Raw genomic sequence first — 12,554 nt, 5'->3', positions numbered from 1 at the left:
GCAATTTTTTCGCAAAACGCCCTCGAATTCAACCGACTTGATTGGTCGGTTTGAGACACAGATAAAAGATGATCGTTTATAAACTCCAGAAGAATGTGATAAATGAGTATGTTTAAAAACTGTTCTAGCACGCCCAAGAAATCTGTCCTCTGTGTCGTGCGAAAGACATGGGGAATGCGGCGCCGCGGGCGCAACCTGCGAATAGCACGCAGCTGGACACGGCGTCTCAATGCCGAACTCTTCTAATGGAGTGTGTCGTTCCGCACCGTAACACCATGAACCTCGTCTTTAGCAGCCTTCTTGGGGACGGGAAGTTCCTCAAGACCGTCCAGTGCAAGTGCGAGGAAGGGGTGGTCGTTGTAAAGATCTACCGGAAATACGATACCCACGAGTCACTTGAATCGGCCAAGCAACAACTCGTGGCTCTATACACTGCCCTGAGCAACGTCGAGTCATCGCCGAACGTGATTCCGTACTCGGTCTTTGAAATGGGCACTAAAGGCAACGCGGCCTTTCTCGTGCGGCAATCGTTTGTCGCGAATCTGTATGATCGTATTTACACGCGCCCGTTCTTGACAGACATCGAGAAGAAGTGGATTGCGTTCCAGCTTCTCAAAGCCCTCGAGCAGTGCCATGCCAAGGGCATCTACCACGGCGATATCAAGCAAGAGAACGTCATGGTGACGTCGTGGAACTGGATCTTCCTCACGGACTTTGCCCCGTTCAAGCCCACGTACATCCCTGAAGACGACCCGGCGGACTATTACTATTACTTTTGCGCCTCAGATGCGTCCCGTCGGAGTTGCAGTGTCGCCCCCGAACGCTTCTATGGCAGCAACAGAGACGCTCTGTCCCGTCTCGCGGACAGCGAGATCAGTGCCGAAGAATGGGACAAACAGATGAGTCGGACGCCACCCCCTCCACCATCGCTGGCACCGTCGTCGTCCTACAACGCAACGCCACAAAAGGGGGCCGTCACGGCCGCCATGGATATTTTTTCGACGGGGTGTGTGATTGCCGAACTGTTCCATGGCGGGAAACCGTTGTTTGACCTGCCGACGCTATTGCGCTATCGTACGGGAGATATGCACGCAGTGCATTCAGTGCTTCAGAAGATTCAGGATGGTCCCGTCAGCGACATGGTGCGCCACATGCTGCAGCGCGATCCACGGAGTCGGTTGTCGGCGGCGCAGTACCGGCAGCAATTTACCGATTCCATCTTCCCATCGTACTTTGACTCGTTCTTGTTCCGTTTCATGGCGCTGGTGCTCACGCGGGGTGGCAAGCTGCCCGACGCCCGCATCCGCCTCGTTTGTAAGTACTATGCCCGCATCGTGCGCGAGCTGGTCGGAGTAGAAGACCACGAAGGCGAAGTGTTCTTCAACCACCGACTCAAGGAAGGTCATGGCAGCGATCGCGCTCATTTTACAGATAACGTCCTCCAGCGTATGTTTGACGAAGTGGCATCCCCGTACGAAGACGAGTCTCGAGACAACGACGGCGACCTTCCCGATGAACACACCTCTGGCGCCCCGTTCGCAAGGGACCCCCGCGCCATTCACAAGCTCCAGACGACTTACCAAGAGTACGCCAAACAGAAATACGACACGTTGAAACGCGTCAAGTCAGCGATATCCCGTGACTCCTCCACCGCTCGGCCGTCCAAATCGTCTACATTGAATGAACTTCCCACGGCGTCCTTAGCGACCGATCTCGATGATGAAGACTTGTCGGAGAAACCGTACTCTCAATCACAGCATCTATCTCCACCACCGGCCACTCCGTCGTCGACAGCACAGTCCACCAAGCCACCTCCGAATGGAATCATGATCGTGTTGTCCCTCCTCTGCTCTAGTTTGCGCCATTGCCAAGTACCCCAGTCCAAACTCACGGGGTTGCAGCTCATTTCTCGCCTGGGAGCCCATGCCGACGATGAGGTGCGGCTCCAACGACTCATTCCATACGTGATGGAAATTCTCGACGACACCAACGCCGCCGTCCGCGCCGCTGCCATCCGCTGTATCACGTCACTCGTATCTCTCGTCACTCTTTTGCCCCTTTCGGACGCTGCCGTCTTCCCGCAGTATATCTTACCCGCGCTGCAAAACTTTCCCGTGGACCCTGAAGAGAGCGTGCGGATCGCGTTTGCAGAATGCTTGCCGCTCCTGGCCGAAACGTCTCGACGATTTCTTGAAATTAGCTGCGCGCTCAAGCAACGCGCCCTGCACCAGCCGTCTGCGACCGAAACAGCACGGGGAATGACCACGACTTCTACGAAAAAGACCAAGGAAGGGCGGAACTTGGACGCGACCTTCAGCACATTTGACAACGAGCTCAACCGGTTGCACTCCGCCGTTGCGCGCTTTGTGATTCAAATTGCTGCCCCCGACCAAAAGTCGAGCAGCTCCCTCGTCAAGCGAGCCCTACTTCACGACATCACGCGGCTGTGCGTCTTTTTTGGTCGTGAGTACACTCTCGACAATGTGCTTCCACTTCTACTATCGTTTTTGAACGACCGCGATTGGGAACTTCGCGCCGCCTTCTTCCAAGACATTCCTGGCGTGTGCACATTCGTCGGCCGTGTGTCGGCAGAACTGTACATTTTGCCGTGCATCGAGCAAGCCCTGATCGACGTACAGGAAATCGTGATAGCTCGGGCGCTCCACTGTCTATGCACCCTCGTGTCACTCGGACTCTTTCAACGTCCAGCGCTCATTGAAAAGGCCAAACTGACGACACCACTGTTGCTTCACCCGGGCTGGTGGATTCGCGAAGGCAACATTCAGCTGATCGCAGCCATTTCGATCCAACTCGGATCCGTCGACACGCATGTGTTTCTCATGCCGCTACTGCATCCATACATGCGCCAGAAGATCAAGTTTGGCCCGACCAATGATCAAGACGCAGTCGTCACGATGCTTCGGAATGCCCTTCAACCGCCAGTTCCCCGCGAAGTGTTCGACGCGGCGCTCATTTCCCGTAACCCAACCGACCTCGTTCCCAACGGCATGTCGTCAATGGTTGAGTATGGCGGGGACACTGAATTCGAGGACGTGATGGACACGGAGGTGAACATCACAAATGGACGCATGAAACTGGCAAGCGTCGACTCGATGGATGGCAGCTCTCCGGCGCACAAGCTGGCTCAATCGAGAAACGCAAAACCGCTCGACCGGTTCGAGAAGATGACGCTTGGACACCAAGCCGATGACGTCCAGCGCCTGAAACTCATGCAGCAATACATTGAAATGGCGTCGATGCACATGCAGAGCAAGATCCAGCTCTTCAACTCGGAGCAAGTGGCTCGCATGCAAGCGGGCAGCGGAGCCAACCAGTCCCGTCACCATCCCTTGGCGTTTACGAAAAAAATTCCACGAACTTCCATGCATATTTTGCGGGTGCCGACAATGCAGATGGCGTTGAGCCAGTTCCCGTTGACGTTTCCATATATGAAGCCCAAGGCAGGGGATACCTCCGGCGTGTTTAAATGGGAGAGTCTGCCGCTGCTGCACATCATTCGACTCTACGGGCTCAATACTGGTCTGTCCACGGAACTCAACGCACTTGCCGAAGCCGACACCAACTTGTCCGTGTCCCCATCCCGAAAGAAGGTTCTGAATGCTGCGTCTGTGCATGACATGGTGCTCGACCCGGCCCTCTTCCACTCGCACAAACTACTTGCTCGACTTATGGCGCTGGACATTCCCCCGCTCCCCATGGACATGGGTGCACTGAAATCTCCAGACATCCAGCCCCCTAGCAGCGTCACCACGACGACGGCCAACTCCGCACCGCCTTTGTCAACCCCGCTGGCCCCGATGCCCCCCCCTTCGTTGACACCGACCAGTTTGCCGCCCCCTTTGCTTGCCCCGACATCGTCGTTCACATCGAACCGCGAATGGCGACCTCGAGAAAACGTCCTCGTTGCCGAAATGAACGAACACACTGGGTCTGTCAACCGGTTGGGTGTCGCACAAGACGGATCCTTCCTTGCGTCTGCGTCAAGCGACGGAGTGGTCAAGATCTGGTCAGTGAAGGGACTGGCACACGGCAGCAATCCGAGCAGTCGAGGCACGTACGAGTCGCACGGATCCCTCCTCACCGACATGGTTGTGCTCGATCACTCGCACTCGATTGCGACCAGTTTTGCCAACGGATCGGTACATGTGTTCCGAGTCGATCGGATGACTTCGACCACCATCAACTCAACCAGTGTCCAGCAGTTTCAGACGATTGGGCTGCGGGAGATCAAGTTAACGGACGACGCTGTCCTGGTCCTCAACCACGTCAACACGGCAACGGAGAGCCTGCTAATCTACGGCACCCGCCGGGGGTTCATCTACGGGTTGGACTCACTGCAACGGTCCATTGCGTTGCTAACTAGGATGTATGTAGATGGGACCTCCGGTTCCGCCGCGAGGCTTGGAAACTCCACGTGAGTGTCGAGTTGGGCCACATTTCGTGCATGGCCCATTCATCTGGTATGCCGAACCACGCAAAAAGTATTCCTGACGCGGCAATGTAGATGCAACATGGCTGGCTGTCGGAACCAACCGAGGGTATATTTGTTTGTGGGACCTTCGCTTTCAGCTCCTCATTCGAGTCTGGCGCCACTCGTCCAACCGGCCAATCAACCGCCTGGAGCCATGCCTGAGCAACTATCCGCCTGGCCAGCCCGAACTCGCGGCCACGTCGCCGTTGGTGTACGTGGCAGCTGGGGATTCCGAAGCTGCTGTGTTTGACTTGAGCATTGGCGCGTGTCGAGCTGTGTTTCGCTCGCTGCACACGCAAGTCCAGATGCTCGGAGCGGACAAATGTCCGACCCTGCACCACGTCCAAGTGCCGAGCCGTATGAAGGACGTGATGGCAAGTATTTTGGGGCCCCCAAAGTTTGCCCAGGCCCTCGACGATATCGCCACCACTCCGTATTCGGAAGAGCCAACCATTCGCGCACTTTTGTGTCCGTCCGAGTTTTCTCTTCTCACTGCAGGCGAAGATCGTCGGATCCGGTTCTGGGACCTTCGCCATCCCAAAAAGTCGCTCACCGTGTCCGGGGGAGACTCAGCACCCTCGTTCTACGACAGCCAGGCTGCACCAGACGGATGGTGGCGTCTCAACTCGGATGACCCCAAGGTGTCAAAGGCCGAGTTGGTCTGGAGCAAGATGCCGCCTCCGTCGATTTTGCTATGCCAGGACGCGTCTTCATTCGGCGACCACGGCGACGGGTACGCCAACCCCACCTTGGAACGCCGCGGTCCGATCGCTGCCTCGCCTGCGCATCACGATTGCATTTTGGATCTCAAGATGGTCGACGTCAGCGGTCCGATGGTGGTGTCGAGTGCCCGCGACGGCGTCGTCAAAGTGTGGCGATGAAACGTCAAGCGAGAGATCCTTGTTGTAGTTACTTTTCGAATGGAGAGTGTGCTTTCCCATCGTCTATGGTTTTAACTGGCGCCGACCGTCTCGAGCGCGACGCTGGCAAAGTACTTGACGTCGGGGTCGCTATCTGCCTGAAGTGCGGTCAAACTCGATCGGACCTGGTCCAACACGGTCGAATTGGTCGTGCTCTTTCCGAGTACTTCCAGCGTCGTCGACACTGTGAAGCGGACGTTTGGAATCTTGTCGCTGGCGCCTTTGACCGACAGTTCCGTCAGCGCCGTCAGAAGCTCCACCGACGCGTTGGAGCTTGCCAGTTGCTGCAACGTTCTCCTCTTAGCCTTCCACCGTCATGTCGAACAACGTACCCCCAGCGCATGGAACACATTCACGCGCTCTTGGTACGTCACGGAGCTCTCGTATATTTTGGTGAGCTTGGGCAGCACACTCTCGAGAATGTATTCGCTGCCGACCACGTCCAGGATGTTGCGCAGGATCTTGGTCGTGCTCAAACGCACTTCGCTCACCATGTCTTGAAACGCGTTCAGGAACATGTCGAGCAAGTGCTGTTGAAAGTAGGCCGACCCCTGCCGCAGAAATGCTCCACATTAGTTGTGGTGCGATATGGTTGTGTTACCAGGGTCGTCACGAGCGACGGAAGAGCCAAGATGACTGCTTCTCGAACGCGCCATTGCAGATCCTTGGAGAGATCCGTGATGGCGGGCAGGAGAGTCGACTCGTACGACGACATCCATGGCGAAATGTTGTCCATGCGCTTGAGCACGTTCAGTCGGGCGTCCACCACGTCGTCTCGGAGGAACTGGAGCAAGATCGGAATCAACGAGTTCTTGGTCACATCCTCGCCCAACTTGGGCGCAATCTCCATCGTCACAATCGACACCGCCGCTGCACGACAACGTTTCCAGTTCGTTCTGCCATTCATGTCAACGCATTTACTTACTGCGAACGTTGGGGGCGACGTCCTGCGACAGCGGCTGGAGCTGAGGAAAGATTTCACCCATGAAGCTCGACTGCTTGACGAGCCCGGCAAACCCTGATATGTTTTTGGCGGCCGCGGCGCGCACTTCCGCCTCCGCGTCCTAATATGGACGGATGAATACAGTTCACTGCAGCAGGTTCGACTCGTACCTGCAGCAGCTGTACAAACAAGTGAAGGAGCTCGGCTTCCGTGATGTTGACTCCCATGGCTTGAGCAAGCTAGGCGGATGATTGAGCCCATGGAAACGGTCTCAACAAGGCTTACGGGGAAAAAGTCCTTGGCGATACTGAAGCGCACGCGCCACGACCGGTCCTCGCACGACGAACGCACGACCGGCAGAATGTGCTGCGAGTTTTCATCTTCGTTGAGCAGCTTTGCGATCACGGAACAGTTCTCGATGGCCAAGAGCCGCACGCTGTCTTGATCGTCCGTCGTCAACGTCTTGAAGAGGGGCAGGATGTTGGCCACAAAAACATCGCGCTCGATCTTGGACCCGAATTTCTAGCATACACGTCAAGACGGCAATCCAACCAAAAGAATCCGTACGCCAATGTTGAGGGCCGCTGCGCGACGGACCATCGGGGTGTCGTCGGCACACAATGTCGTGAAGAGACTGTAGACAACGTAAACAATCACTCGCAAACAGGTCTAGGAAACGTACTCGCGGAGGTCCTTCTTGTTGGCAGGGTCAACCTTCGAGTATGCGACTGGGAAGATCCAGCACGCCGACACGCGCGAGGTGAACCAGTCGCCCTCGGTCAAGCGCTTGATGAGTGGCAGAGCGAATTCTGCGGCGTCCGTCACGGCATCCAGCACTTTATTGATTGACGCGACAGCCTTGTCCCGAACCACCGTTTCTTCCGCAGTGGCAAGAACTTCCAACGGGGTCAAGAGGATCGACGCAGCACTTGGTCCGCCGACCAAGTCGACAAAATTGCCCAACTCTTCCGCCATCGCGACGAGGACCTCGTCTTCGTCGTCCGTCGACTCTAGGAATTACGTCTCAGCAACAGAGAGCGCTAGGTAATATTGTCACACCGCTGAGGAACGGGAGGAGTTCGGAGCGCGTGCGCTCAGGTCCAAGAGCCTGGGCGATGGTTCGAAGTCGTCGCATGCTGCGGATCCTCGTTTCCGTCTCGTCCGTGCGCATTTCTTCCGTGAGGAGATTGATAGGGTAGATCTCGTCACCTAAACAGACAAGCAATCCACCGTCATCGTTCGCGTTGGCGGCAGCGCTTCCTTCGACGTACTCATTGTTCTCGAGGGGCAGCGTGAATAATTCGCGGTGCAGCAGTCAGTAACTTTGTGAAACGGAGTTCCCTTCAATAAAGTACCAAACGTTTTTTCTCCAACTCGTCAAGCTCGTACAGATGGCATGGTCCATAAAGAGTACTTTTGAAAATGGTGGTGCATAAAAAAATGAGTTTGATCAAGAAATGTCGTGGAGCATGAACCCCTTGGACGTCTGGTGAGTTTGGCTGGGTGGCGCATGGGTTGGCGAGAGGAAGCGGGGTCGCGGCGGGTCTATGGGGGGCGGTGGCTATCGCAGAAACAGCCTGGCGTGGCTCAGCTACAAGTACATACGTTTCCCTGCCGACATGACCCAAGTTTTGATTCATGTGGACCTTTCACAACGTACATTTCCGGATTTCGAGGGATATAATGGCAACTTTGGTTGCGTACAGCGACAGCGGCGAGTCGGAGAGCGACGAGGATGGGGCTGTCCACACGAAGAAGCGACAACGTGTCGAGCAGACGGCAGATGAAGTGCGATGGATTCGCTCGTTTCCCCATGTAGATGGCAACTGGCCGTCGTACATCTCCTTTCAAGGTAAGGGTTGCCTGCGATGATAACTAACACCCATGCTTGAATGCATCGCAGTCCACCCAAGCAAGCTCATGCGAGAGATGGCGGACTATGCCATGCAGCTAGCCCAAACACGAGCTGCCCCAATGGACTTGAGGCTGGTGCCCATCGAATCTCCTTACTCTGAGCCCTCCAAGGAAAGCGATGTAGACTCAACAGGCGGCGTATTCCACCTCAGCCTCTCGCGCACGTTTGTTCTCAAGAGAGCCGAGATCGATCCCTTCATCCGCGCGCTACGACTAGCCCTGCGGTATCGCAAGCGGTAATCCTTCCTTGCTCGCGACAGTGTTTTCTGACGATACGTCAGGCTTCGTGTGGGCGTCCAAGGACTCCGCGTCCTCGTCAACGACGAGCGCACTCGGCTATTTGTCACTGTACCCGTGGTCGCTGGCGCCGCCGACGTCTGCCATGTCATTCGTTGCGTGGACAAATGCATGCAGCAGTTCGACCTGGCCGTCTACTATGCCGTACGTCGTCCCCACCGGTGAATGCACCGTCACGGTAGCTGCAGGACCCCATTCCCCATATCAGCGTCGCTTCCACGACATGCACTATGCCCGAGTTGGTTTCCGTCGAGCTGGAACGGTACATGCCGCCGCCCGTCCTTCTTGACCTCCACGCCGTTCACGTCACGATTGGAAACAAACACTTTACGATTCCTCTCAACTAATCGACTCCCGAACGGCCTTTGCCTTGGCAGCGTCGCCCATGGCATCGTGCAGTTCGGCCAGATCCTCCAGCACCTCGGCGCGGGTGTCAGGGTCCAGTCTGGCGGCCGTGCCATATACGTCCACGGCCCGCTCCATGTCCTTCTTCTGCCCCCGCGCTGCCAGCATCGTGGCCAAGTTGCAGTGGAATTTCGCCATAGTCGGGTGTTTCTGCACGGCGCCTTCAAACAAAGCAATAGCGGCATCGATGTCGCCCTTCTCCCCATAACATGACGCGAGAGATGCGAATGCGGCTGTATGACCATCCTCGAGTGAGATCACGCGCTTCAATGCTTCGATGGCGCCATCGACATCGTTTGCTTCTACCAGAAGAGTGCCCAGATCGAACCATGATGCAACGTGCTGGGGCGCGAGCCGGACGATCTCGCGGTATTGGCTCAATGCTTCCTTCGACTGGTCGGATTCCACGAATGCCTTCGCCAGGGAACGCATGATGTCGACGTTTTCAGGGGACATAGCTAGCGCCTTGGCGAAGAGTTCAGCAGCTGCGTCATGCGCACCTAATTGCGCCAATGCCCCGCCCGCGGCGACGAGTTCGTCAAGTTCCATCTCAATGTTGTCGTCGTTCTCGTCCACGTCCACCGACATTTTTGCAGTCGCAGCTTTATCTGCCGTCTGGGCCTTTTTCTCCACAACACCGTCGCCTCCCTTTACGGATTTCTTCCCAGCAACAGATTGTTCTGCTTTCTTGGACTTCTTCTCAGCAGGTAATGCAGCGGTCGGTGCCGCCGCCGCCGCCGTCTTGCTGCGCTTCCGTTTCGCCATCTATAGGAGCTTGAAGGACGAATGAAGTAGGAGCTGTCTGATTGGATGGAACAGGGGTTGGTTTTGGCGTAAGTTTTACCAATATTTGAATTAAATTTTAGCAATATTGAGTATTTTCAACATTGTTATCCGGATGCGGGCCAAACTTCTCGAGCGCCCCAACGACATCCTGACCGATCTACTTGTCATGGACACCTGGTCGGCGCTGCGCGAGTTCCAAGCGCGGTCAATCGCAACGACGGGCAACCGAGACTCCCTCTTAGAGAAGGAATTCATCAAGGAGTTCCTAATTCAAGTCCCCATGCCCAGCGTCTTTGAGTGCTTGCAAGAAGCCAGCCAGAAGGGATCGACGAACGAGGTCGGTGTTTACTCGTCAACAGACAACATGACTTCATTTGCTCCAGGTGAAACTCGTGTGCCACTGCCTTGAGCGAATCTTTCGCAGCGAAGTTGGTCCCGAAATTCTCTTCCAAGAGTCGATGCTCCCCTTCATCGTTGCGGGTATTTCGCATGACGAAGTCGCGGCAAAGGCACTTACTCTCGACATGTTGGACGTCCATTTGACCGCACAATATCACGCGAGCATGGCAAGTGATCCTTAACTCTCATCCTTTCACCAACTGATTTCAAGGACCATGACATCTTGCTGCATGCAATATGCGACTGCCTCTTGGACGAGGACGCGGCGATTGCACGTCGTGCAAGCAGCATTCTGCTCAAGGTACAGATCCATCGTACTTTCTCGGTTCTGACCTTCTGTTTTCTTTAGCTCGTGAGTGTGCCTGACACGGGCGTCTACCACAAAGTCCTCCTGCGCCTACGTGACCTCGTCGCCGACTATCTCTCGCGGTACTAGTTGAGGCTTGGTTGAATCCACTGCACACCGCGCCCTCTAGGCCGTCACGGGAGAATTCGGTCGAGTTTGTCCGGCTGCTCGAGCTCATTTCGAGGTGTGCTGGCGTTAGCGACGCCGTCATGCGCGAGAGTATTGCGCTGGGGCTGGTGGAACCGGTCCTGCTTTGTCGAGTACTTGCCGGCAAATCTCACTGCGCGCCATAGATTCTTGACGGCATTGAGTCATCCGACGCGCTCTTCCAGCTGAACGTCCTCGACATTATTCCGAATCTGTGCACGACGCAGGCGGGTTTGCTGCACTTGTTCCATTCTGGTACATTCCGTCATGCGAAGCATCTTCTTCATTTGCGATGGTAGACCTGTTGGCGCATTTGGTGGCGTGTGCGACCAACCCTTTGGTGGGTGGCAATGCGTTGCGATTGATCGGGACGTTTTCGACGCTGGCGGTGGCCCAACGAGTCGAGAGCTGGAATTGGACCGATGGGGCGCTCGCCAAAGCTTTCTTGGCCGCCGTCGAATCGTCTTTCCAAGTGGGAGATTCCCAGCAGCAGATCGCTGCCATGGATGCCATTGCTGCCTTTGGCAGTGCCTCGGACAAAGGTAGATGGACCCCACGTTGCCGTACTTTGATGTAAAATTCCATTAGAACTAGGACTGCTCTTGGCCCACCGAAGCCTGTGCGACGCATGGCTTTCCCTCGGCAAATCGGCCTTGTTGGAAGCAAAATCAGCGTGCTTCATCTCGCTGGCGACCATTCTCACTCGCGGCACACGCCTCTCGACGAGACCCAACGACGTCCTCGCCGACGAGAACGCGACGTTGTGGACGTTCCATCGCCGCCTCTTCCATGCTCTAGGTCAACCTGAGAGCGACCACTTCGCGTATTGACCAAATCGTAGGGGGGTCCTGTGGACGGCCGAGCACGATGCACCACCTCATGGACTGCCTCCGTCAACCTTTTGAACCCATTCGAGTCGGGGTGTATTCGTTGCTGCAGACCGTCGCTGCCCAAGGCATGCCGAATCTGGCCACGTCATCTTACAATTTTCATGTGCAGGACACCCGTGGGGGCTCGAGGCATTGCATGCGTACGGTGGATTCATTGAGTTCCTCGGGGACCGCTCCACAGAGCCGACAAAGATCACGCGCGAATGGAAGTTTGCCATCCTCGACGCGATCTTGGCATCCAAGTTTCAGCACGTGTTCGGTCGGGTAGTCGCGTTATGTTCGGTGCATCACATTGTGGGATTAGGTGTCCGCGCGGTCGACGAACTGACCAAGGCATTTGAACAAGGGCCGTACGCTGGCCGAGCGCAGCATGCCGAGCCGATGCTGGACGCGAATTAACCCACACCATCCGTTGAAGCTCAAACGTACAATTAAATAAGCTCGACTTCTTTCCCAAAATCTCGCCAGTGCCGCGCACAGCTCCTGGTCTGGCGCACCATTTGTCGGAGGTGCTTGTTGATCGTCTCCGACGTTCGCCGCGCCAGACGTTCCCGCGTCGCCGCCTCCTTCCACCATGTCGTGGTTCGTGCGAGGGTTTCTTCCAGTCGAACTTTCTCGGCTTGGAGGGACACGATCTCTTCTCGGATGCGCATCCTGTGCTTCTTCGCCGACTTGGCGATCTGGGCTCGACGTCGAGCCAGTTTTGCTTCCTTGGAGAGCGGGAAGGGCGGAGGTGGCTGTTTGCCGTTGCGGACGGGGAGATCCACTTCGAAATTGATGCGAAGGAGCAACCCGTCGGGGTCGTTGCTCAGCACGTCGTGGAGGAGTTGGTTCTGGAGCAGCAACGAGCCGCGCATCTCGAAAGCGAAAGTGCTCGGGATGCGACGCCTCTAGCCCACACGTTGGCGCGGCAGCGGCATTTGTCGCATGTGCCCAAGTGGGAACGAGGTTGTGTTAAAGTAGTCTGATGACCGACAACAACAGAACTCGTGACTTTTCAAAATATTTCCTTCCC

General features: G+C 56.1%; 6 protein-coding genes across 6 annotated transcripts; 3 read left to right on the top strand and 3 right to left on the bottom strand.

The window, feature by feature from the left end:
* The first annotated feature begins 130 nt into the window (after positions 1-130).
* Positions 131-5,432, top strand: H310_01826 (VPS15 protein kinase). The gene is made up of 3 exons (XM_008865133.1): positions 131-4,345; positions 4,396-4,481; positions 4,526-5,432. Exons 1-3 carry the CDS (start codon positions 168-170, stop codon positions 5,371-5,373), a joined length of 5,112 nt encoding a protein of 1,703 aa, XP_008863355.1. The 5' UTR covers positions 131-167; the 3' UTR covers positions 5,374-5,432.
* Positions 5,371-7,668, bottom strand: H310_01825 (hypothetical protein). Its single transcript, XM_008865132.1, has 10 exons — positions 7,627-7,668; positions 7,415-7,564; positions 7,038-7,365; positions 6,923-6,989; positions 6,641-6,877; positions 6,526-6,594; positions 6,338-6,476; positions 6,014-6,282; positions 5,745-5,963; positions 5,371-5,696 (listed from the first exon to the last, which is right to left on the bottom strand). The coding sequence occupies exons 1-10, from the start codon at positions 7,628-7,630 to the stop codon at positions 5,445-5,447; spliced, it is 1,734 nt and encodes a 577-aa protein (XP_008863354.1). The 5' UTR covers positions 7,631-7,668; the 3' UTR covers positions 5,371-5,444.
* Positions 7,669-7,993: 325 nt separating this feature from the next.
* On the top strand, positions 7,994-8,731 carry H310_01824 (hypothetical protein; the record flags this gene model as incomplete). Its single annotated transcript, XM_008865131.1, has 3 exons — positions 7,994-8,207; positions 8,259-8,505; positions 8,551-8,731. The coding sequence occupies 3 exons, from the start codon at positions 7,994-7,996 to the stop codon at positions 8,729-8,731; spliced, it is 642 nt and encodes a 213-aa protein (XP_008863353.1).
* A 147-nt stretch (positions 8,732-8,878) lies between these two features.
* H310_01823 (hypothetical protein) lies at positions 8,879-9,745 on the bottom strand. The gene has a single exon (XM_008865130.1). It carries the CDS (start codon positions 9,734-9,736, stop codon positions 8,906-8,908), a length of 831 nt encoding a protein of 276 aa, XP_008863352.1. The 5' UTR covers positions 9,737-9,745; the 3' UTR covers positions 8,879-8,905.
* Positions 9,746-9,869: 124 nt separating this feature from the next.
* Positions 9,870-12,491, top strand: H310_01822 (hypothetical protein; the record flags this gene model as incomplete). Its single annotated transcript, XM_008865129.1, has 11 exons — positions 9,870-10,094; positions 10,141-10,323; positions 10,368-10,457; positions 10,506-10,585; positions 10,633-10,747; positions 10,796-10,904; positions 10,949-11,191; positions 11,238-11,447; positions 11,491-11,604; positions 11,649-11,798; positions 11,844-12,491. 11 exons carry the CDS (start codon positions 9,870-9,872, stop codon positions 11,936-11,938), a joined length of 1,614 nt encoding a protein of 537 aa, XP_008863351.1. The 3' UTR covers positions 11,939-12,491.
* H310_01821 (hypothetical protein) lies at positions 11,948-12,499 on the bottom strand. Its single transcript, XM_008865128.1, has one exon. It carries the CDS (start codon positions 12,394-12,396, stop codon positions 11,971-11,973), a length of 426 nt encoding a protein of 141 aa, XP_008863350.1. The 5' UTR covers positions 12,397-12,499; the 3' UTR covers positions 11,948-11,970.
* Between the last annotated feature and the right edge of the window lie 55 nt (positions 12,500-12,554).

This window comes from Aphanomyces invadans (assembly GCF_000520115.1).
Source record: "Aphanomyces invadans strain NJM9701 unplaced genomic scaffold supercont1.3, whole genome shotgun sequence".
Taxonomy (NCBI): Eukaryota; Oomycota; class Saprolegniomycetes; order Saprolegniales; family Verrucalvaceae; genus Aphanomyces; species Aphanomyces invadans.
The sequence above is the reverse complement of the archived record's forward strand: the minus strand, read 5'-3'. Positions and strand labels throughout refer to the sequence as shown.